Source organism: Neoarius graeffei, chromosome 20, assembly GCF_027579695.1.
Source record: "Neoarius graeffei isolate fNeoGra1 chromosome 20, fNeoGra1.pri, whole genome shotgun sequence".
In the NCBI taxonomy this organism is placed as follows: Eukaryota; Metazoa; Chordata; class Actinopteri; order Siluriformes; family Ariidae; genus Neoarius; species Neoarius graeffei.
Window position 1 is genome coordinate 37,621,798 of NC_083588.1, and position 24,810 is coordinate 37,646,607.

The 24,810-nt window shown below is 43.4% G+C and overlaps 1 protein-coding gene and 2 non-coding genes across 5 annotated transcripts in view; all 3 read left to right on the top strand.

Annotated features, from left to right (window-relative positions):
• Positions 1-6,741: 6,741 nt before the first annotated feature.
• tnpo2a (transportin 2a) overlaps positions 6,742-24,810 on the top strand; it is a 39,163-nt gene continuing 21,094 nt past the window's right edge. For all 3 annotated transcript variants that reach the window (XM_060901637.1, XM_060901638.1, XM_060901639.1), the window contains exons 1-14: positions 6,742-6,852; positions 10,242-10,341; positions 13,333-13,408; positions 13,625-13,774; positions 14,066-14,172; positions 14,771-14,904; positions 15,018-15,099; positions 15,193-15,315; positions 15,395-15,513; positions 19,096-19,156; positions 19,685-19,856; positions 20,314-20,466; positions 20,610-20,835; positions 23,071-23,242. In XM_060901637.1, the coding sequence (XP_060757620.1) occupies positions 10,243-10,341; positions 13,333-13,408; positions 13,625-13,774; positions 14,066-14,172; positions 14,771-14,904; positions 15,018-15,099; positions 15,193-15,315; positions 15,395-15,513; positions 19,096-19,156; positions 19,685-19,856; positions 20,314-20,466; positions 20,610-20,835; positions 23,071-23,242 (1,674 nt within the window). In that variant the 5' untranslated portion in view covers positions 6,742-6,852; position 10,242. The remainder of the gene's footprint in view (positions 6,853-10,241; positions 10,342-13,332; positions 13,409-13,624; positions 13,775-14,065; positions 14,173-14,770; positions 14,905-15,017; positions 15,100-15,192; positions 15,316-15,394; positions 15,514-19,095; positions 19,157-19,684; positions 19,857-20,313; positions 20,467-20,609; positions 20,836-23,070; positions 23,243-24,810) is intronic.
• Positions 19,215-19,285, top strand: LOC132869487 (small nucleolar RNA SNORD41). Its single transcript, XR_009650952.1, has one exon. It is a non-coding gene; the product is annotated as a small nucleolar RNA SNORD41 (small nucleolar RNA).
• Positions 20,040-20,106, top strand: LOC132869488 (small nucleolar RNA SNORD41). The gene has a single exon (XR_009650953.1). It is a non-coding gene; the product is annotated as a small nucleolar RNA SNORD41 (small nucleolar RNA).

The following is a 24,810-nucleotide window of genomic DNA, read 5'->3' on the forward strand; positions in this document are numbered from 1 at the left end:
CTGGCGACTTGTCCAGGGTGTACCCCGCCTCTCGCCCATAGTCAGCTGGGATAGGCTCCAGCTTGCCTGCGACACTGTAGAACAGGATAAAGCGGCTACAGATAATGGATGGATGGACTCGGACTTGGACTCATGCGTGAACTGCATTCGGACTTATAAATTGGAGACGAGGACTCTGATTTTTTTCTTTACTTTTTGTAACATGCCATAATAATTTGGCATAAGATATTGATATCTACATTAATTTTTATACTAATTTCGTGCAAGAGTGTCACACCTGCGCGCCTTGGCATGTGCATCAGATAGACTCTCAGGTGCGCTCCAGACAAGTGGACTCTCGTGCGTGCACTGTAAACAACTCACACCCACACAGGATTAAGGCGCAATCAGCGTGCCAATATGTGAAAACCTGTTTACTTTGTGAAGTATTGAGTTGCATTGCTGACTGAGCCTTATTTCCTTGTTTGGTATCCTGATCCCTGATCATCTGTTTCTCGTCTTTGAGTCTGCCAAGTCTGCGATCACCTGTTTGTGTCTCACTCGACCTACTGCCTGTTTCACTGTTTTACGATTTTGCCTGCCGTTCTGGATTGTTTACCTGTCTTCACTTGTATTAATAAACACACCTTCTGCACTTACATCCGTCTCCCAACCATCTCTGACAGAATACTTCATACTCCCTGACAAAGAGAAGCACATTCCCCTGTTCATACGTCATGTTCAGGAACAAACTAATGTTAATGGCGCTAAAACAGCCATCGTCAAATGGTGCGGTTGGAGTCTTGTTCTCGAACTCGACTTGGATCAATAGTAGACTCAATTCAGACTCGACTCAAAATTTTCTTGAATGACTTGGACCTGACTCGAACTTGAACACTGGGGACTCAAGACTGGACTCTGACTCAAGGTTTAGTGACTTGACTACAACACTGGTTCGAGCCCAGTGGCCGACGGGGGCCTTTCTATGTGGAGTTTGCATGTTCTTCCCGTGTCTGCGTGGGTTTCCTCCGGTTACTCCCAAAGACATGTGGTTTGGTTAATTGGCTACTCTAAATTGTCCATAGGTGTGAATGCTTGAGAGGAGAAAACCTCTATAATAATCCAGTAGAAGACAACAGAAAACCTACTGTAATTCTTCCCTAGAAACTTTGATGGCTGAAGCTGTCAGAGCGGACCTGCCATCGGGCAGAACACGTAAGAAGAAGAACAATCTCTCTCTCTCTCTCTCTCTCTCATTATCTCTAGCCGCTTTATCCTTCTACAGGGTCGCAGGCAAGCTGGAGCCTATCCCAGCTGACTATGGGCGAAAGGCGGGGTACACCCTGGACAAGTCGCCAGGTCATCACAGGGCTGACACATAGACACAGACAACCATTCACACTCACATTCACACCTACGGTCAATTTAGAGTCACCAGTTAACCTAACCTGCATGTCTTTGGACTGTGGGGGAAACCGGAGCACCCGGAGGAAACCCACGCGGACACGGGGAGAACATGCAAACTCCACACAGAAAGGCCCTCGCCGGCCACGGGGCTCGAACCCAGGACCTTCTTGCTGTGAGGTGACAGTGCTAACCACTACACCACCGTGCCGCCAGAAGAACAATCTGTTTGCTTAAATTCTGTACACCCTTAACATGTAACATCCTGACATATTCTTATGGCAGAGAGTGCTGTTCAAGGAAAAGCATCAAAGGTCCTGTTATGTCTTATAACAGCTATAAAACAGTTGCTCCTACCAGCTTCTTTCTCTCCCTCTAAAAAAAAGTTGAGCCACTGTGTAAAACATAAATAAAAAACAGATTGCAGTGAGCTACAAAACCTTTTTGACTTATAGTTGAATACTATACAAAGACAAGATATCTAATGTTCAAACTGAGAAAGTTTATTGTTTTTTGTAAATATAGACTCATTCTGAATTTGATGCCTGCAACACCTTCCAAAAAAAGTTGGGACAGAGGCATGTTTACCACTGTGTTAGATCAACTTTTCTTTTAACAACACTCAGTAAGAGTTTGGGAACTGAAGGCAATAATTGTTGATGTTTTGAACATGAACTTCTTTCCCATTCGCGCTTGATATAAGACTTCAGTTGCGCAATAGTCCGAGGTCCCTGTTTTTGTATTTTGCGCTTCATAATGTGCCACACATTTCCAATGGGAGAGAGATCTAAACTGCAGGCAGGCCAGTTTAGCACCTGCACTCTTATCACAAAGCCATGCTGTTGTTACACGTGCAGAATGTGTTTTGGTAATGTCTTGCTGTAATAAACAGGAACATCCCTGCAAAAGACATTGTCTGGATGACAGGATTTTTGCTCCAAAATATGTATGTACCTTTCAGCATCCTTTCAGCATGGTCCCTTCACAGATGTGCAATTTACCCATACCATAGGCAATAACCACACCCCATACCATCACAGACCGCGCGTTGGCCTCGTGGTTAGCGTGTCTGCCTCTTGAATGGGAGATCGCGAGTTCTACTCACGGTCTGGTCATACCAAAGACCATCATAAAAATGGTGCCTACTGCCGTCTGGCAAGGCACGCTGCAATACAGATGCGAGTGGGGAGTCAAACTCTCACAGCTACCAGAGGACTAGCCCCCCACTGTAACCCTAGCTATGTAATAGGCGAGAGGCTGAGGGCTACGGAAATGGAGATCGGCGCCGCCCTATGAGCCACATAGTGTGGGAAGGACTTTGATTTTGATACCATCACAGATGCTGACTTTTGAACTTTGTGCTGGTAATAATCTGGGTGTTCCTTTTCCTCTTTCACCCAGAGGACACAACATCCATAATTTCCAAAAACAATGAGACACGTGGATTTGTCAGACCACAGCACACTTTTCTACTTTATGTTGTTCCATCTCAGATGAGCTTCGGCCAGGAGAATTCAGCAGCGTTCCTGGATGTTATCTGACTTTTATCCGCATGGTAGATACAACGATGAACTGTGTTTACTGACAACGGTATCCCAAAATATTCCAGAGCCCATGTAGGAATTTTTTTTCAATAATGTTGGTTTTTAATGCAGTGCTGCCTGAAAGATTGAAGGTCACAGGTGTTCAGTGTTGGTTTTTCAGCCTTAACCCTTACATGAAGAGATTTCTCCAGATTCTCTAAATATTTTGATGATATTGTGGATTGTAGATGGTGAAATCCCTAAATTATTTGCAATTGTACATTGAGATACATTGTTCTTAAAGTGGTGAACCTCACCCCATCCTTACTTGTGAACAGCTGAACCTTTCAAGGACGCCCCTATCATACATAATCATGATACTATCACTTGTTACCAGTTAACCTGTTTAGCTATAGAATGTTCCAAACAGGTGTTCTTCGAGCATTCCACAACTTTTCCCAGTCTTTTGTTGCCCATGTCCAAACTTTTTTGGAACGTGTTGCAGACATCAAATTCAGAATATATGTGTGTATATAATTAGTGTATACAAGAAAACAAAGTTTATCAGTGTGAACATTAAGTATCTTGTCTTTGTAGTGTATCCAATTGAATATCGGTTGAAAATGATTTGCAAATAATTGCATTTTGCTTGTAAAGCGTCCCAACGTTTTTGGAATTGGGGTTGTATATACACTCACCAGCCACTTTATTAGGAACACGGATCCACCTGCTGGTTTATGCGGTTCTCTAAGCAGCCAATCCCTTGACAGCAGCACAATACATAAAGTCATGCAGATACAAATCAAGAGCTTCAGTTAATGTTCACTTCAAACATCAGAATGAGAAAATTGTGACCTCTGTGACTTTCACTGTGGCATGAGTGTTGGTGCCAGATGGACTGGTTTGAGTATTTCAGAAACTGATGATCTCCTGGGGTTTTCACACACAACAGTCTCGGGAGTTTACACAGAATGGTGCGAAAAGCAGAAAACATTGAGTGAGTGACAGTTCTGTGGGTGGAAACAAACACCTTGTTGATAAGAGAGGTCAGAGGAAAATGGCCAGATTGAAAGAAAGAACAACTTTATTCATCACACACTTGTGAAATTTCCTCTCTGCATTTAACCCATCTGAAGCAGTGAACACACACATGCACACACACACACGTGAGCAATGAGCACACACACATACCCAGAGCAGTGGGCAGCCATGCTAACAGCGCCCGGGGAGCAGTTGGGAGTTAGGTGCCTTGCTCAATAGCCCAAGGCCGTCCCATATTAACCTAACCGCATGTCTTTGAACTGTGGGGGAAACCGGAGCACCTGGAGGAAACCCACACAAACACGGGGAGAACATTCAAACTCCACACAGAAAGGCCCCTGCCGGTCACTAGGCTCGAACCCAGGACCTTCTTGCTGTGAGGCGACCGTGCTAACCATTACACCACCGTGCTGATTGGTTCGAACTGCCAGGAGTAATTCATATAACACTGGGGAACAATTGGAAAAAAAATTTCTGTTGAGTTAGATTTTTATGCTGATTAAAACTAAAATTGGCATGCTGATTCCAAAATTGCAGTCAGTTTTTTTCTAGCACGTCAAGTTTTTTCTCCACAGCTTACCCTCCAGATAAGCAAAATTCCACTGTAGTAAGACTATTTGAAGGTTATGGAAGAACGTTATCAGGGTAGATGATATTATGGCTGACTACTGTTGGAGCATCAAACGTGATAGTCCTCAAGTTGAACACTCCAGAAAGAGCTATAAATGTAAATTTTTACCTTAACTACTTGCACAGGTGGCATGGTGGTGTAGTGGTTAGCACGGTCACCTCATAGCAAGAAGGTTCCCGGTTCGAACCCAGCGGCCGGTGAAGGCCTTTCTGTGTGGAATTTGCATGTTCTCCCCGTGTCTGTGTGGGTTTCCTCCGGGTGCTCCGGTTTCCCCCACAATCCAAAGACATGCAGTTAGGTTAACATGGGGCGGCCTTGGGCTGAGGTGCCCTTGAGCAAGGTACCGAACCCCTGACTGCTCCCTGGGCGCTCTGGTGTGGCTGCCCACTGCTCTGAGTGTGTGCGTGTGTTCACTGCTTCAGATGGGTTAAATGCAGAGGATGAATTTCACTGTGCTTGAAGTGTGCATGTGACGAATAAAGGTTTCTTCTTCTTGCACACAATTATAGTTACAGTAGCCATATCCTTTGTAAAAACATAATAATGTTAAATAAACATTCCAGTCATGCCTGTTTCTTTCATATTTCATTGTATGTCAATATTTGTAAATTTTTATAAAACAAGCACATAGCTGTTAAGTACAGTATTTTTCATATTTTTTAAGAAAACGGGGATCCTATAGTTCAAAAACTTGATGTGATAGAGAAAAACTGAGATCAGTTTTGGATTCCGCACCCAAAAATTAGTTAAAAACAGCTGTCAGACCTAACTCAACAAAAACTGTGTTCCCCAGTGTAATCAGTCTTTACAAACGTGGTGAGCAGAAAAGCATCTCAGCATGCAACAGCAGAAGACCACATTGGTTCCACTCCTGCCAGCCAAGAACAGGAATCAGAAGGGGTGTTCACACGGCACATATTTGCATCGATGCTGCACCGATGTATTTTGTTGCGATATATCTTACACCGGTGTAAATTTTGTGGAGTGTTCACACATCACAACCTGCTTACTAGAGAGAAGCGTGTTAGCACCGGTGCAGCCCCACTTGCGTTCACACGGCAGTTTTTGCGACCGTGCTATACGATAGTAATAATGCAGAAATTAAATATGTGCATGCGTGAAAATGTACTTCCTTTTCCCGCCTTGTTTGTGATTGATATATTGAAAAACCATGGTTTATACTTCTCCAGACAAACTTTCTACGTTGTGGTCTATCAGACACGGTAAAAGGGTAAAAGAGAGAAAGGAAAGGTTGAGAGAGCACAAAAACAATGCATTCTACAATTCATTCGGCAACAAATCGACGACTTTGTGTCGTTCATGGCCATGTGGACGGTTGTCATGGCATCACCAAGCGCCGGGAAAACAACGTGGATGAAGACCGTTGTTGTTGATATTTGCCATTTTGGAAGCGCAAAATACCAGGATGCAAATTATGCAATGCCCGTATGTAATCAACTCTCCTCACGCGTAGCGAGTCTACCCCTGTAGCGTTCAGACGTCCCATTTTATATCGGTGCTGCCCCGCAAACTAGCATTTACTCCAGAGTAAATTTCTTAAACCACCTCCCGAGCAGGGTTAGATTTGCACCGGTTTCAGGGGCTACACCGATATAACTTTGTACCGTGTGAACGCTCTACCGGGGCAGCCCCGGTGCTACACCGGAGTAAAAGTTGCCGTGTAAACACCCCTTTAGAATCAAGAACAAGTTCCTATTAAAGTGGCCAGTGACTGGATAACTCATTAAATTCAAGGAGCCAGTCAAATAAGCTAATAACTATAATGTAAGAACTCAACTGTAAATAATGGCTGGGTGTGAGTTTCACCGCCATAAGTAAACTAAAAAACCGGACCCCACTCTCATATCGTCTGCTCTAAGACATGATCAATTCAACGCCCGGTTATGAGGAAAAATCACACACTTGGCAACACTACCCAAGACCCACCCGTGGCGTTATTTTTTTAAAAACCCTACCCGATTTCGAACGAATCCTCTTCACGAACTATGATTGGTTCGTATTTTAGCTCACGCGTTTTCTGCAATGCGTCTCAACGTGAAGTCTTAACCTATCAGAGCGTAGGAGGCGGGGTTTGTCAGAAAACGGTTTGGAAAAAAAAAAAAAGAAAGCACGCTATCATGAGAGCGCTGAAAGCGCTTCCGGCTCGTAAGGCTTTGTGAGCGCGGTGTGTTTAGACTGCGGCGCTGTTCGCTCTCACACACACACTGTTGCATGCATCCTTTTGGGCTCAACAGGCCTCAGCATACAGTGTCCGTAAGTATATGTGAATAAGCCGTCGTGTATAGAATAGAAGCGTTTAATTCGGTCGTGGGTAAAGGAGTGAGGAGGAGTGAGGAGGCCGCGAGCAGACGCGGCGCTGTGCGAACTCGAACTTCGGACAGAGCGTTCTCATCGAAGACTAGCCGGTTAGCATTGAAGCTAACAGTGCAGGACTGACCGCGACTTTATTCAGTCAGAGCGGAGCGTATGTTTGGGGAAATAATGATTTATTCGACGCCGGGAGTCGACTGAGTTGCCCTGGTCAGACATTTTAAAGGGATTTTGAGTTATTTTCGCGTTAAGTAAGAAGGCCTAGTGTTCCTGGCGGAGAGGGAGAGAGCGAGCGCGAGCTCCACATGGTCTCTGAGGCCGCTGTGCTAACATGCTAGCTAACAGTGTTCCGGTACCAGGCTAACGGCTGCACTTGGACACGGTGTTTTATTAATATTGTGTAATAACGAGCTGGATGCGTAATTAACATGAATTTGACAGAAATGTGCTGTTTAGTTTAGCTAACGAGAAACTCTTCTGACCTTAGTTCTGCTAGCTAAGCATAACTCGCTGCTCTTTTAAGGGTTTAGTCTTCAGGGTTACTGGTTAATGTCTGCTGTTCAGGGCGCTTCAGTCATTTAGTGGTCAGTAATTAGCCCTTAATTGTGCTCTACTGGGTGGAAACGGGTCGGGTCGGGTCAGTCCGCCTGCTTATACTGGGTGAGGAGCTGAACCGAGCCGAGGCTAAGCTAGCAGCCGGTATGCTAGCAGGGCGACACGCTGCTGGGATTATTCTGGGATTAAAGTCGTCCTGGGGCTTTGAGTTTAATCCGAAATCCTCCTCCAGTGGTGAATAAACTAACAGACGGCTGGACAGTGAGACACCCACGGCTATGGGCTGTCTGTCTGCTCACGGCCTTCTATTAATAATAATAATAATAATAATATAAACGCTGATCACGTTGCTGTTTGTATACGCAGTGACGTCACTGATTACTCATTCAGGTACGCCTTGTGACGTCACCGTACTGTGCAAAAACTTTAGGCTTTTTTTTTTTTTTAAATAATTACAAACTTTGTTCTTTCGGCTGCTCCGTAATTTGCCTGTCTTTGGGGTGTAGAGGAAACCCGCATGGACACGGGGAGAACATGCAAACTCTACACAGAAAGGCCCCATTAGCCTCGAACCTAGAACCTTGTTGCTGTGAGGCGACAGGCCTAACCACTACACCACCGGGCCACCCTTATTACAAACTTTATTCATTTTATGACTTCGCCGTTATCGAGTCAGTACAAAAGCGGTAGATTTTCAGCACAAAATTAAACGTTACCCCCCCAAAAAAGTTTGTATCTGAGCAGAGTGTTACATCAAGGACGACTTTTCAGATTCAAAACATAAAGGCTACTTGGTTTTGCTGCAGAAATTTTAAGAAGCAAGTGTGACAGCGTCCAGAAGAACTGTGGCTGGTTCTGCAAGATGCTCAGCTCATTTCTTTATAAAACCGCGCACACACACACTTTATTTATTTTTAAGCAAACGGTCAACACATCGAACATGGATTTTTTTATTCATCTCATCATCTCTAGCCGCTTTATCCTGTTCTACAGGGTCGCAGGCAAGCTGGAGCCTATCCCAGCTGACTACGGGCGAGAGGCGGGGTACACCCTGGACAAGTCGCCAGGTCATCACAGGGCTGACACATAGAGACAGACAACCATTCACACTCACACCTACGGTCAATTTAGAGTCACCAGTTAACCTAACCTGCATGTCTTTGGACTGTGGGGGGAAACCGGAGCACCCGGAGGAAACCCACGTGGACAACATGCAAACTCCGCACAGAAAGGCCCTCGCCGGCCACGGGGCTCAAACCCGGACCTTCTTGCTGTGAGGCGACAGCGCTAACCACTACACTACCGTGCCGCCCAGTTCTGCAAGATGCTCAGCTCATTTCTTTATAAAACTGCACACTTATTTATTTATTTTTAAGCAGACGGTCACCACATCAGACATTGACCTTTTTTTTTAATTTACTGCTCTTTTTTTGAAGTGGAACTGAAGGCAATTTAAAAAAAATCAAAATTCTGTTTCTCATTTTATTAAATATAGGAATGCATTTCTGATGGCTATTTTGTCACTGCTACAGCATGTTCTGAGTGTTTGAAATATGCTCTGTGATTATCAGTCCATATGTCAAAGCAACGGCCGTAAACCAGATTCGCTGAGACCCGTGCGAGACATCCTAGGACGGAAGTAAAACGTACAGCGTAAATCAAAGTGACCACCATCTGCCAACGTTGTCAAAAGATGCGCGCGTCCTCTTGAATGCTGACGTAATCAAGCCGGAAGTTTCCCCTCTCCCTACTCACTATATAGGGCACTATATAGTGGGGACGCCATTTTGTAGTGCTGTCCGAAACCTTAGTGAGGATTACGTGGGAAATGCGCTCAGTATAATATTTATTTTGAAAACCCACCAGCCGCCTGATCTGGTACGTTTTAATTGTGCGACAGTAATGACGTAAATACCAGCGTGACGGACGAGTCCTTATCCTGTCGTCTTTCCAATGCCTCTCTACTCCACGCTGGTTCGAAGTCGTATGGAATAATCTCCATCACCGATGAAGCTGGCAGATCTCAAAATTAATCTCAATTGGAATATGGCGGCAATCTGGTTGCTGTGTAAACAGTTTTCAAAATGGCGGTGCTGACACTTTACGTTTGAAGTCTCGAAGCTTGCGCGGATGAGCGATGCCCGCGAACTACATTCAACATGGCTAAAAACCGAAAAGGCTGATAAGTGTAATATGCCAATACGAGTCACGATATAAGGTTAATAAAACTGAAAACGTCATTGAATAACACGTTAATTAAGAAATAAAGCAAGTTTAAAATTGACTTCAGTTTCCCTGTAATGTAGAAACATTTAATCGTTTTTGAGGGTGTCTTTGCTGTACAGCATTTCTTGGCATGTGCCTAAATGTTTTGCACAGTCGTGCATGTGGATTTCATCTGCTCCTTTGGATCACATGTCCTCCAGGTGTCTTGCACATGTTGGTGTTTTCCCTGCTCCAACACACCCACTTCACTTCAGGATGGACTGTTAATTAGCTGATCAGCTGACTCAAGTAGTGGGGTCACTGGTTATGGATTTGAGCCACTGATCAGAAGGTTATTGGTTCAAATCCCAGTATTACCAAGCTATGGCTCTTGAGTCTTTGGGCCAGACCTTTAACCCTCAACTCTATCCACTCGTCACTTTGGATAAACCAAATGAATGAAAATGTAATGTAAAATGAATTGGGTGTGTTGAGAGCAGGGAATCCTGTAAAATGTGCAGGACAAGCTTCAGGTTGGGAAACTGCTTAATGATTTCTCTCTCTCTGTGTAGGATGGAGTGGCAGCCGGATGAACAAGGACTCCAGCAGGTCCTTCAGCTTCTGAAAGACTCTCAGTCGCCAAACACAGCCACCCAGAGAGCTGTGCAGCAAGTATCCTACTCATTGGAAAGTACATTCTTGTCTGGTACTTGAAGTTGTTAAATGCTTGTGGCTCATTCTTGAACACAAAGTAAATCAACCTAGGACAAGTAGATGTTTTGTCTGGGCTGTTAACGTTCATTTGTAGTTGCTTGACAAACAGTTGGCTTCAAGGTTTAGAGAAAAAGAATAAATTCTACTTTGAATTGACCTTTGCAAAATAAATTTCATTCGATGTGTATGTTTAACGAAATTCAGTGACGTGGCTCACCTTGATGTTACACCTGTAACACAAACTGCTCTTCCTGTATCCCACTGCCTGCTGCACAACACACATCAGCTGAAGTACTTTTGCTCAGACGGTTTACAGTGATTTAACCCCCACTGTATTGGCCCCATCTTCAGGTGTTTTCGCCCCATCGTTGAATTGAACGAAGTTTGATTGTAATTTTGCCTTCTAATACACCAATAACGGCACATGCATGTCAAAGTTAATGATGTCGCCACAAAATCTCAACCTGAAGCACTTCAGTTTGGCTTTTCATCATACCTTGGAGGAAGGAGTATTGCTTGTGTTTAACATCTTATAATGTGACACAATTGAACATACTAAAGACAAGAAGAATTCAAAATCGCTCCAAATTATTACCGGCTATTATTAATGTCGAACAGTACTAAAGATGAGAATTCAACATTGTGCCGAATTTTTAATGGCATTACTTCATGATGTTTCTTAGAATGGCAGTCACATCTGTAGAATGTCAGTTGAGCTGCATGTATTTAAATATGCAAACCCTTGATTTGATTCAGCTAGCCAGTCAGTGTTTCTTCAACTTTTAGTTTACATAAGTCAGATGAAAAATCCAGTCAAAAACTTGAAGTTCAAACTTTGCTTAAAAACAAAAAACCCCTCTGTTCTCTTTAAATCTAGGATGCTCAATCACAGACACATGTTGAACCAACTTTATTCACATTTAAACATGGGGCTAAACCACTGGATCCGTCAGGTAAATTGGTTTTGACCTGGTTGGTTGATTAGCATGCCCAGACCACTGTTCTAATTCTCCTGCGAGCACAACATGCAATCACCTTGCAGTGAAACATAGACTCTAGCTAAACTCAAATGATGTTTTTACTTGTGAGGAGAGAAAACCTCTGGTTATAGCTGAAATACCTGCCAGCGAACTGCTGACTTTTCTGAGAGGTCACAGACATGTTGTGCTACATCGTATATCCAAGCCCTTGGTGAGAATTCTTAATGATCCTGTCTCGGATAGTGTGGGTGTGGTCAAAAACTTTGACATCCTGTCTGTTTTAAACTGGATCTTTCCAGTGAGCATGACCAGGAATGAGTTGCTGTTGCACTGCACTGTTGGGCTGCCTTCTGAAAATCAGATAAAGCAATAAGGAAGTGGGATTGTTTTTGAACTGGTTAGCACCTGACTGTCTCAAGGACCATGCCCCCGAACTGTAATCCGTTTGTTGAGCTGCTGTGTAAATCGACTTAAGACTTAACCACCAACTTTGTGATGTTCCTTTTTTCCTCTTTCATGCCAAAGATGTAAAAAAAAAAAAATCCAAATTCTGCATGCTGCCAGCTTCGGCAATCATAGACCATGCTGGACTAATGTATTCAGATGTGGTTTGGAGAGTCGGATGCTTTTTATACGAAAATCTTGACTCTCTTTCACCTGTGTTTTATCAGGACTAAATCTGAATATTTAGTGCTGTAGCCAAAACCAAGGCAGGGGTGAGACCAAGTCTATACCAGGACCAGACCAGTGTGTAAGAAAGGGCAGGGAGGGGTTGCAGCTGTTAACAGGAAGAAAAATTTCAAGTTGGCAGTGAGTCATGTTGTTGGTTGCATTTGAAGCAGGAAATTTTACATCCAGTCACAGTAAAGGCCAATTTATGCTGACAACCCAGTCCTCGCAGATAGCGTCGCAGACAGTGTCTGCGTAGCCCCCCCACCTTCGCAGACGCTCTGCGCGCACCTCCCAAAAATTGTGACGACCTCAGAAGCCTCGCAGACGAGGGCTCTGATTGGTCCACTCTACATCCGCTGTACACGCACTTCCGCTTCCCTACTTTCCCGGTTTGGTTTGTTTTCACGACCGCCATTTTTAAAAACACGAGCGAAGATGGAGCAGCACGAAGAGCGGTTGATCGAGGAAGTACGTACATCTATACGACTCCAGTTCTAGTATAATAGTATATACTAGTATATACTATATACTAGTATATACTATACTATATGTATATGTGTATATATATATACTATACTATATACTATATATATACTATATACTATTCTAGTATATACTATATACCGGAGGATAAACACTCCACTAACCACACCCACCAACTACTCCTAGCGATTTCGCGACTTCGCACCCCCTTGCGTTGTGGCAGTGAATAACATCGCGCACGCCTATTACTCGCCGCTCAACGATAAATTACAACTGTCTGCGAAAAGCTATCTGCGAAAGGCTTGTCGCAAGAGCATGCAGAGGCCTTAACAATGTTAACAAATAAATTGCACAATGCACAGGCAATTTAGTGAAATCCCTACAGTTGTGGTTTTGACTGGTCTTGGAATAAAATCCTATATCTGAGACCGAGACAAGACCGAGTAAAAATGCAGACGAGACCTTCAAAAAGTGGCCTTGAGACCAAGACTACAACACTGCTGATATTCACTGTGCACAATCCAACCAGGTGTAAATTTTGTGCTTTGTTTCTCAGTATAGTCCTTGTGTCTTCTAAATTTATTTATTTTTTTAAAATGAACGTCCTCTCTGTTCTTATGAATGTGTAAAATGGTCGGGGGGGTTGAGGGTACACCCTAATTCAGCATTGCATTGTGGAAACTATTTCAAAATTGTACTCTGAATTATGGCTTTTCACAATTGGTTATGGTGGTGCAGCTGGTGCACGAGCAGCTTTACTGTGCTTGGCCCATGAACATATCTGTCCACTGCGTTTCCTAAACCATGTCCTCAGAAACTAGAACAGCTGAACCAGTTTCCAGACTTCAACAACTATCTCATCTTCGTCTTGACACGACTGAAATCTGAGGGTAAGTCCTGATCTGATGCCTTTTGCCTCTCCTTCACCCCACCTCTGTTTTCAGCCTTTTGATTTCTTCACTGCTGTGGGTGGGTTTCCCCTGTTTCCTCCCTTCTCCTGATTACCCTTATTGTGTTTGCCATCCTCACACGTTCCCTATTCCTAGCTGGCGATTTTTTTTATGGTTTACTGGTTATTTATTTATTTATTTATTGACCCCTGGCAGATGAGCCGACACGTTCACTAAGTGGTCTGATTCTGAAGAACAATGTAAAGGCTCACTACCAGAACTTCCCTCCAACAGTGGCAGACTTCATCAAGCAGGAATGTCTGGGCAACATTGGGGACCCCTCTCCCCTCATTCGTGCCACAATTGGTATGTCTACTGTGCCTAAAAAGAAACAGTATTTCATGTCATCGTTCTGTCTGCTGGAGTCTCCGCCTCAAAACCATTGCTTCCTTTTTATTACTAATGTCTTCTCCATATTTGAACCATCATGTACTAAATATGGTTTTGATATAGCTTTGGTATTGAATTGCTTCCCCTGTTAGAGATGCATAATATATTACTGAATAATTTATGTGGCCAAAAAGGGTAAATGAAAAGGACTCGTATTTTCTGAGGAACCCGTGCTCATAAAGGCGTCTAATGGTGTCTCCCACGCAGGTATCCTGATCACGACCATCGCCTCTAAAGGGGAGCTGCAGACGTGGCCCGAGCTGCTGCCTCAGCTCTGCAACCTGCTCAACTCGGAAGATTACAACACCTGTGAGGTCTGCACTTGTTTGCCAGTGTTTTCTCGTTTCTAATCCACCATCACGTTTCTCACTCAGCCTATGTTTCCTTTTATGGAGAACTTGAGGGTTATAAAAGCTGTCGGTCATGCTCACTACATGCCCCTGCCTGAGCTTTAGTCTGTCTCGGGTGTGTAACTTTAATGATGGTATTTGTAATACCTGAGATAGAGGCATTTTATATTTGTAATGCCTCTATCTTAGGGTGCCAGCAGCTAACCAGAGCAAGCCTGGGGGCAGGAATGATCATTTGGTGGAGTATTACCATCCCTGAAAATGGAGAAAGGGTGGAATCTAAATCGAGCAAGTCTGCACGGGGACTCCTTTTGAAATGGCGTGTTTTCCAGCATTAAGAAATGCGTTGCTGTACACTTTTTTTATAGATGATGTTCAATAGACTATCTTCGTACACTAATAACGTGCCACTATTGACTATAGGTAGTGTACTGTGTTGGCACCGAGTGACATTGAGTATAATCCAACGTAATAAAACTGGTGTGCAAAGTTCTATGAAGCATCGTTATAAAACATGCAGTAACGCGTGTTGCCTCTGCGTTATGTTTTCCTGTGTGCTCAGGGATCATTTGGTGCCCTACAGAAGATATGTGAAGACTCGTCCGAGCTGCTGGACAGTGATGCATTGAACCGGCCTCTAAACATCATGATCCCTAAATTCCTGCAGTTCTTCAAGCACTGTAGTCCCAAGATTAGGTAACTCGCAGGAGATTAACCATAGCGGTTTCATGATGTAGCCTGCAGGAGCTGTGGAGGGTAGTTATTGCATGAATAAATCTTTTGTAATGGATAACTTTCTACTTCTACAGATCTCATGCTGTTGCTTGTGTGAACCAGTTTATCATTGGTCGAGCTCAAGCTCTGATGGACAATATTGACCCCTTTATTGAGGTAACTCGTGATATACGTTTATTATGGTGGTTGCGAATGGTTTTGTCCCACTGCTGTGTTTCATGTCTGACTCGTCTTTCTGTGGCGTGATAGAGTCTGTTTGCACTGGCTGCAGATGAAGACTCTGAGGTCAGGAAGAACGTTTGTCGAGCACTGGTCATGCTGCTTGAGGTCCGAATCGACCGTCTTATCCCACATATGCATAGCATTGTTCAGGTAAGCTTTCTCTTCTCAATCTCTCTCATGCAAAACCACTCACTGGAATGACCAATCAGCATCTTGTTTGCATTTTCAGTACATGCTACAGCGCACACAGGACCCAGATGAGAATGTGGCTCTGGAGGCTTGTGAGTTTTGGCTCACTCTGGCTGAGCAACCCATCTGTAAAGAAGTTCTGTCTGGACATCTGGTTCAGTGAGTCATCAGTGAAATATAGGCTCAAAATGTATATATTTAGAAATTAACCAACTTGGTTCTTCTGGAACTCCTAAAGGTGCGTCTATACACGACATTAATTATGGATACGGGCGGAGTCTTCTGTCCATACGGTGTTCATTTTGTCCGGATTTGTTCACCTTTTCTGAAAGCTTATGGATGGAGCAGTAGCATTGGGAATTATGGGGGCAGTGTAGCCAGCAGCTCAAGTGAGAAACAATGAAGAAATTTTAAGACGGCAGAACGTTTTTAGGAGAGGTTCTGCAGTTTAGTAGGAAACTTGTAAACATCTTTTGCTTCTTTCGTAATAGGTGCATTTATTACACAGGGATGTGATTTTTCCGCGAATTCGCGGAATTCCGCTTTTTTCACCTCAAAACTTGAAAAAAAAAATGTTTCCGATTTTTCCCTCAAGTCCACATTCGTATCCTATTCGTTCCGACTTTGAAAGATGGCAGCCTTGGATTTGCATCTTTACGCCTTGATCACGGAAGCTGCCATCTTTCAACTCTTTGTTTGAAGCGAGCGCATTCATTGGTTGTTACAGAGCGATGGGCCAATCATGTACCTCGTTTCATCTCATTGACGCAATTACGTCATTGAGATGAAACGAGGTACGTGATTGGCCCATCGCTCTGTAACAACCAATGAACGCGCTTGTTAGATAGCTGTACATAAGTTCGCTTCAAACAGAGTTGAAAGATGGCAGCCTCCGTGATCGAGCGTAAAGTGCGCGCGAGCGAGTGAGTGAGAGCGCGCGTGAGTGAGAGAGAGAGTGCGCGAGTGAGAGAGTGTGTGCGCGCGCGGGAGTGAGAGTGAGCGAGTGTGTGTGTGCGTGTGTGTGTCAGAGTTGCATGTTGACCATTAAATTGGCTTGAATTTGTTAATCATGACAAGTTTTTTCTTGTGTGTTTGCTTGCCATTTTAGTACAATTTTTAAGTCAGAAAACCCCAAAACCCAGGAGCTTCGGGGGGCTTCCCCCCCTTGTCCCCCCACCAGGGTGCTGCCCTGGACCAGCTGGGGGTCTGCGGCCCCCAGACCCCCGGCTAAAATTTGCAGATAATTTCACCAGCCCCAAATCACATCCCTGATTACAGTCTCCTCCACAATCATGTTTGTTCTCAGAGTTTTGACTCTGCGCTGCCGCGTAGTAAAGGTGTTGCTTGATATCCATGCCAGTGTAAAGGATACATGGACGTATGCGGGCAGTGATGGTTACGTCGTTTGAAACAGACATTTCTTTTTGTACATGGAGCATAAATGAGCCTTAAAGTGCACATCACGGGTAAATTCAGGAGCAAGATCAATGTAATTCTCCTATTTTATATTAAACTTTGGTCAAATATCTGTAGCATTCTGCATTCTCTGCAGTTTTTTTTTTTTTTATCTTGCGCAATACCAGAAAAATTCAGTTGAAATCAAGCCATTTGAGGCGAATTGGTCCGCCTCTGAAAAAACTTGGCATTTGGATTTCCCGGCAAACATCGATTTTTGTGACGTCGCGTGCGGAACGCCTCCCTCTGAATCCTACGTCAGCGCTGGTTTGTTTATGAGAAAACGACCTGGTGGTTTTCTGCAATGTTATCGTGTAATTATTAAAATGGTTAACAGATGTATCGTAGGAGGGTGTAGCAACACCAATCTTGATGGGATTAGTACTCATCGTTTCCCAAAAGACCGGACAATGAGAGAGAAATGGGAGCGCTTGGTCTACACAGGCTGTGCACTGAAACCGTGCAAAGCTCTCGCAGCCTGCTGGCGCTTCCGCAGGTGACGTCACGAATCTGGCTCCAGACTCCCTTGGGATTTTTCCAGACGTGTTTTTTTTTTTTTTTTTTTTCTGCTGTAGACAGATGGCCTTGTGCAAAATTACCCTTCTGGATGAGTGTGTAAAGGGACATAATTTCATATAAAAAAAACAAAACACGAAACTGGTCCAGAATGTGCACTTTAAGCCTCATCCCTGTCTCATGTTTTCTTGTGGTTGTGAAGTGTCTTGTCTCCAAGTGCCACTGACACTTCAGCAAGGAATTGATGTCCAGTCAGCAGTGCCGACGTCTGTGGTTTGTCTGTAACGTTTACACTTTGACATCTTGCAACGATGATGGTGGAAACGTTAGAAGACTATGCTTTTCTGCTTTCTTGGTTAAACGTATGGTCTGACCAAACCTGAAATAAACTTCACCCAGTAGAAAAGGTTGTTTGGCCTCCATGTTTAAAAAAAAAAAAGTACAAAATAGTGGTGGGAGGTTGGGTGTTTTTTTTTTTTTTGGCGGGGTGTGTGTGGGGGGGATTTTTAGTTTTGTCATGCCAGCAGTCAAGTGCTAGGGATTTTTTGGTAATTGTTTTCTCTTTGCCAGCTTTTGTCAGCATGTGCTCAGTCTTGCTAGCGTTAACATCTAGTCTAACAAGCTTTACGTGTTTTTTAAAAAAAAATTGCAGTCAGGTTAACAAGTAATACAAGAAGGTGAGACTCCACTAAATGAATTCTGATGCAAATCAAATCTTCGTGCTTGGACAATGTCTACCCTTTCTCAAAGCAAAAGCCACTCCTTTGTATAAGGTTTAGGTCTGTGGCACCTCTGCTAGTGCATGGTGAAGCAGATTTATATCCAATTTGCAAGTGGACACAAAGGAAATATGCTTGACACTCTAAGTTTGTAAAATTTCACATCAGTTGTGATACTTTTCTCATTTATTTATTCAGAGTGCAAAACCTTGTTATGGAATGTACAGGAAATGGAAGCTTCTTTTCAAATTTCTCTAATCTGAGACGGGACATACCGACCTAAGAACTAAAAGATGTGCGAGTATGGACCGTAGGATAGTTTGTCTACGTGATTTACTAGCATAGCAAGTGGTTGAGAGTCATGCTGGGTGGAGACGGGTGACTTGTTGATCACAAGTTCTTCCTGTCACCATGGAGATGAAGACACCAGAGTCCTTGATTGCTAGTGATGCTCTGTGTATTCATACTGTCTGATCCACTGCAGCCCAGTGTGTCTCAACCTCTGTGACACGAGGACTAGAAAGCTTATTTAACATTCCTGACAGCATTTCTTTGTGGCTTTTACAGTCAGAGACTTCAGCATTGATCATGGATATTAATATGTCTGGGTGTATTATCACTGCCAAAAATTCACTTTAGTTTTACTGACCTGGCACATTTTACAAAACATCTTTGCAGAAATGCACATGTTGATTTCGATCCATAATGATCCAGCCATGGGCAGCAGCGGCAAGGAAAAGTCCCTGAGATACGGAAGACACTTTGAGAAACCAGTCTCAGAAGGGATGCCCTGCTTGTTTGGGTGGTGCCAGATTGTGTGGTTGAGTCATTACTCTTCCACAACTGTGTACTATAAAATGAAACAGTACTGACCACTAAAAATGATCTCTGGAACTCTTAATTGACCCTTTATTTGTAAGCTCGGTTAGGCACGGTGGTAAAACTGGACACCAGATCCGGGGTTGGATGGAAAATGAATTAAATGTATTTTTAACCCATGTGCAGCTGTGAGCTCAGCACATTGATGTGTTCTAAATCTGCCTCCTCCTAGACTGATTCCTATCCTGGTAAATGGAATGAAATACTCAGAAATCGACATAATCCTGCTGAAGGTGAGCACTCGTTTGTTTTTAATCGGCTTAAGGCTTTTGTCCAGTTTATGGCCTGTCAGTGGGAATGACGATATCTTCAATCTTGAGACTTTTCTATGATGTTTCATGTATTCATACTGTCTGACCCTGAGGCCTCGTGTGTGTGTGCGCGCGCGTGTGGTCCATTATCTGTATTTGTGGGAATGTGCAGCACAGGAATGGTTCCAATGTTAAGCGTTACAGCTAATGTGATCCGACTGTGTAGGTGGGAGGTGTGATTTTCTCTTAACTCATTTCTCATGCATCCCAGGCAGCTTTGTTGAAAAATGGTCATGCGGTTAAAATTAGAACTTGCATTTCATTTGCACATTTTAAACAAATAATTTCAGCCCATAGTCCCATTACAGATGCATTCCTGTGCTGATTTTCATTTCTGACTGATCAGAAAGTAGTACGGTGAACAGCATTTAATTTGGTTATTTGAGGAAAGATTGTTCTTTTCGACCACCACAAAAACCTGTCCGTTATAGTGTTTGTTTGACCTTTTAGGGCGATGTGGAGGAGGACGAGGCTATTCCGGACAGTGAGCAAGACATTAAGCCACGTTTCCACAAGTCTCGCACAGTCACGCTGCAGCACGAGGGAGGCGAAGGAGAGGAGGGGGAGGACATTGACGACGATGATGACGATGACGATGACACACTGTCTGACTGGAATCTACGTAAGTGCTTCCACCCGTTCGTGCACTCCTCGGGTTATTTTATTTGTGTCGCCTCGCGTTTTTCTATGCAAGATTAAGTGCATTCATTTTCAATTAATAGATTACTGCTAGGAAGGGTGTAGTAAAAGAGAGAGGCCATTATGACTAAACATAAATGAGATGGTGAGGGCCTTGCTGGTTTCACTGGAAGTGACGATAAGCTATACCTTGACTGTCCATGATGTTCAAGTATTCATACTGTCTGATCCAGTGAGGCAAACTTGATGCGTTCCATGCTCATAATGCCTGAAGTTGAAATAAAGTATAAGGCATAATGACTTAAGAATGTTTCAGACCAGCTTGATACATATTTTTAAAACCTTTCTTGTAGGGAGCTTTCTTTTGCACAAGTTCTAAACATTAATAGGTAACTGTGATATCAGGACATAAGAAATGAGCATCCTCCTTCTATTTTTAGGTAAATGCTCAGCTGCAGCACTGGACGTTTTGGCGAATGTGTTCCGGGATGAATTGCTACCCCACCTGCTCCCTCTGCTGAAGGATTTGCTGTTTCACCCTGACTGGGTGATCAAGGAATCTGGCATCCTGGTCCTGGGGGCCATCGCTGAGGGTATTTGATTTTCGCCATGAGTACAGTCATTTAATGTGCAGATTTTTTTTTTTTCCTTCATTACGTGGTCTTCATGCTGATCCTGAAACTGTAGCACATGTACGTTTATGACTGAAGAGTAAGAGCTGCTCTCCCATGTGTAGGGTGTGTGCAGGGAATGGTTCCCTACCTGCCAGAATTGATTCCTCACCTAATTCAGTGTCTGTGTGATAAGAAAGCCCTGGTGCGCTCCATCGCCTGCTGGACGCTGAGCCGCTATGCTCACTGGGTGGTGAGCCAGCCACCTGATGCCTACCTCAAACCGCTCATGACAGAGCTGCTCAAACGCATTCTTGATGGCAATAAGAGGGTGCAGGAGGCTGCCTGCAGGTATGCGTGCACAAAATGGTAACAATGACCGTGTAGCTGACTTTCAGTCAACCGAGGTCTTAGTTAGGAGAGAAATTCTGATGAAGGTCTTCTGAGCTTGATGTTATCTTTCCTACCATATATGGCGACATTCGGTTCCGACGAAATATTTAATCTATCATTACTGTAGATTTTTGTTTTTCTTTTTAATTGGTAAAACTGTTAGTTTTGTTTAATACAACATACTTGTGCATGTGTGCACTACATTTATATCATACTGCTAGCTCAGAAGGACAATTATGGAGCTAAATAGCCCATTAGTGTTTTGAGTTTGTCTGCCTGTTGTATGTTGTCTTGATCAAAGTACATTTTTATTCAGTTGTTGATTTATAGTTGAACCAGAGATCGCCTCAGTGCGTACTGTAGCAACTATTTCAGTATTGCCTGATCCAGTGTTTCCCACAGAAATTTGAGACTATGGGGGCAGCCCATGGGGGGGCGTGTGTGGCGCACGTGTCCGGTTGAATTGCAGGGGTGCGTGGGGGGTTGTTTAGCCTACTAATGGCCCTTTTCCACTACCCTTTTTCAGCTCACTTCAGCCCGACACGGCTTGCGTTTCGACTACCTCAGAGCAGCACGACTCAGCTCGCTTCAGCCCTACTCAGCCCCCAAAACTCGCACGGTTTTGGAGTGGGGCTGAAGCGAGCCAAACCGAGCCGAGTGGGGCTAGGGGCGTGAGGAGACACTCCCCTGTGCACTGATTTGGTGAGGAGGAGTGTCCTCACATGCCCACACACGCCCCGCGAGCATGCTGGGATCTATAAACCCGGAAGAAGAATTACGAATTACGAGAATTTCTGAAGCCTTATGCGCCTCGCCTCATCTATACGCTCTTGCCAGTATCTGTTGGCGTTGTTGGTGTAGGTATACAGATCATGTGGGCCGAAGTCAGGTAAAGACGAGGGCTTGGTGTACTTCCGTACGTCAGTGAACAATCCTGGTGGAAGCAGGTAAACGTCGTTCTCTAAGCCTGCTAACCTCAATTTTTGCAAATACCTCTCCCTCCGCTCGCCCTGTAAATGCCCTACGTCGCTGGATAGTGAAGGTGTTTTCTGCATCTCGCTCCTCTTTCTTTTGTTTTTCCCTGGTATTTCCCACACGCCTGACTGCAGGTCAGGAAGGTCTGCAGCGCTGCAAAGCCAGAAAAAGAGAGCCTGGTAACGTGTACGGATCACGTACACCAGCATCATTTGATTTTCTGGTGATATCGCGTCTTACTCGCATCATCTAGGCCGGATAAAATACTCGACAATGAGACTTCATGATCAACAGTGTATCGCTACCGGTAGTCGCCATATTTGCGACCGTCAAAATGGCGCCGGCTACTTGTTGACATGGCAACGGTCACGTGGGTCGAAAACCTCTATAAAGCACAATCGCGTAGCCTAAATGTCACCACCTCAATCGTGTCAAAGGCTACATAAAGTTGTATAAACTTGTAGATGCAGACAGGATGTAGCTTATCAGAGTTGTCTCCTCACACTGTCTCAGATAGGCAATGCACGCAATGTCAGGCCGGGTGCGTCAGTGTCGCCATGCGGACGGGCGCGCGTGGACTGAGACTATGGCGGCCCAAATCGGACTATGGCGGGCCGCCATAGTCTCAATGTGTGGGAAACACTGCCTGATCCGGCTGGTGACTTTCAAGAAACATCTAGCGCTATTTTGAATTTGATAAGTTATTCATCCCTCAAATGACTCAGCTGCAGGAATGAGACAAACCTGATGTATATTATACATTTTGGGCAGTTTTGCTGCAAAGGTTTCAGTTTGCACGCACAGAACAATAAAAATGCTTTGAAATGGTTATTATTAACTTCTTATGCGCAGTTGCTGTATTGTCTGCATGTTTGAATTTCTTTATCTACATGTACATTCCAGTGGTTCACCTTTTTCCTGTAATCATGTTTGACGAATGAATAGAAGAATAAGTGTTTTTCACCGTGTTTTATTACATGCCCCTCAACTGAATTTTTTTTTTTCTTTCTTCTTCCCCTCCCTTTTTTTGGCTGTCTGATTTGTTACATGACATCTATTGCGAAGTCGGTTCTTCTCTGATCCATGTTTGACAAATGATCCAGCACTGCTCCCTTTTAAAAAAAAGTGTTTGTGTATTGATATGACCTAATGGATTTATAACTTGTAATTAGAGGGTAACTCCCATGTGATGGTTGTGTCCCCTGTACCCCCCCGCAGTGCGTTTGCGACTCTGGAGGAGGAGGCTTGCACAGAGCTTGTTCCCTATCTCGGCTTTATTCTGGACACACTGGTCTTTGCTTTTGGGAAATACCAGCACAAAAACCTGCTCATCTTGTATGATGCCATTGGGACACTGGCGGACTCTGTGGGCCATCATCTCAACCAGCCTGTGAGTTTTCAGCACTAACCGAAGGACATGTGATTTAAAAAAAAAAACTAACTTGGGCTGCATATTTACAGCCCTGTCAATAACTTTTGAATAGGGGGCATTTAAAAAAGACCCAAAGTGTAAGCAGATGCTGCCACCGAGGTGCGAAGTAAGATGGGGAGCAATTTTTAAAATATAAGAGTGCATTCTGAGTGATCCAGAATGCAACATTTTGCATCTTGGAGTAAATAAAATGTTCTTGATCTCATGATGTAGGTGGGTAATGGGTGAAAAATATAAAGTTAATGAAAATGAAAGTAAAACCTCTGATTTCATATGTTCAGGTTTTACGGGTTAACTTCTATGTAGTAAGTTCTTGAATATTCAGTTATTATCGTGAAAGTTGAGACTATCTTTAAAATTCTGCAGGGACTGAGGCTTCAGTAGGAAAATGACAACCCTAAGAAGACAGGGTTCCCGCGGGTCCTTAAAGTCTTAAATACAACTTTCGGTTTTCAAGGCCTGAAAACGTCTTAAATTGTTTGGAATGAGTGGAATTTTTGAAAGGGAGGTATTAAATTTAATATTGGACCGAACAAGTGAAATGTCTCCATCCGGTTTGGGTATTTATTTATTTATTTTTTTTAAACCGTAATTTTAAGTGACCAGCGTACCTTTAGGGGGCAGCATTGGTTCTGTGCGTTCCGTAGATCAAGAGCTAACGTTAGGAGGCTACTGGAGGAGGTGTGGTGCGGTGGTTGTGAAGAGTGAGAGATGTGCGGGTAGCTTATGCGGGTGCTAGAAAGCGTTGATAATTACGGGAAGATGTCTCTTTAACGACAAGTGGTTGGGGGATGACAAATACCCCCAAAATAAGAAGAGTCGTTTGTGATAAAGTGCTGGATCGCACAAATGTATTTAGAGACGGTAACGCAGCGCTGGAGACACGGGGGACTGGGAAACTGGTTTTTCACGGACACAAGGCGCCCGCGTGTTAGAGGTCAAGCGCTCCGGAGTGAAATGCAGGGGGGTTCGCGCATGCGCACAAGTCAGGTTGAAAATGGGACTTGTAGGACATAATAATAAAAATGATTAGCATAATTTTTTAACATAATTAACAGTTTATTGTACCAAGTTTAATATAAATATATAAACAACCTTTATTTCAAAACTCAATTAAAAAGAACTCCAGAAAATACAATAATTCTAAATATAGTACAATATAAATTTGTATAAAAAGTTTATTACTTATCGTCTACAACAGTGTTTTTAATATAAGAATATTAAACCACTAATAATAATTATTAGTAGTAATTATTATTGATTATTAATCATTACTACTTATGAATTAGTGATTAAGTACTAGGGATTATTAAATGTTATAAAATTGTTATTAAAAATTATTGCAAATTATTAAAAAGTAGTAATTGGTAGAATACAAACAAATTAGTGAACATTGATATAAAATAACTACTACTAATAATAAACAATAACACTACTAATACTTGTTGTTAATATCAGTATAATTGTTATCAATGTTCACTATTAAACAAATTATCTATAATCCATAAATTGTATCACTACTACTT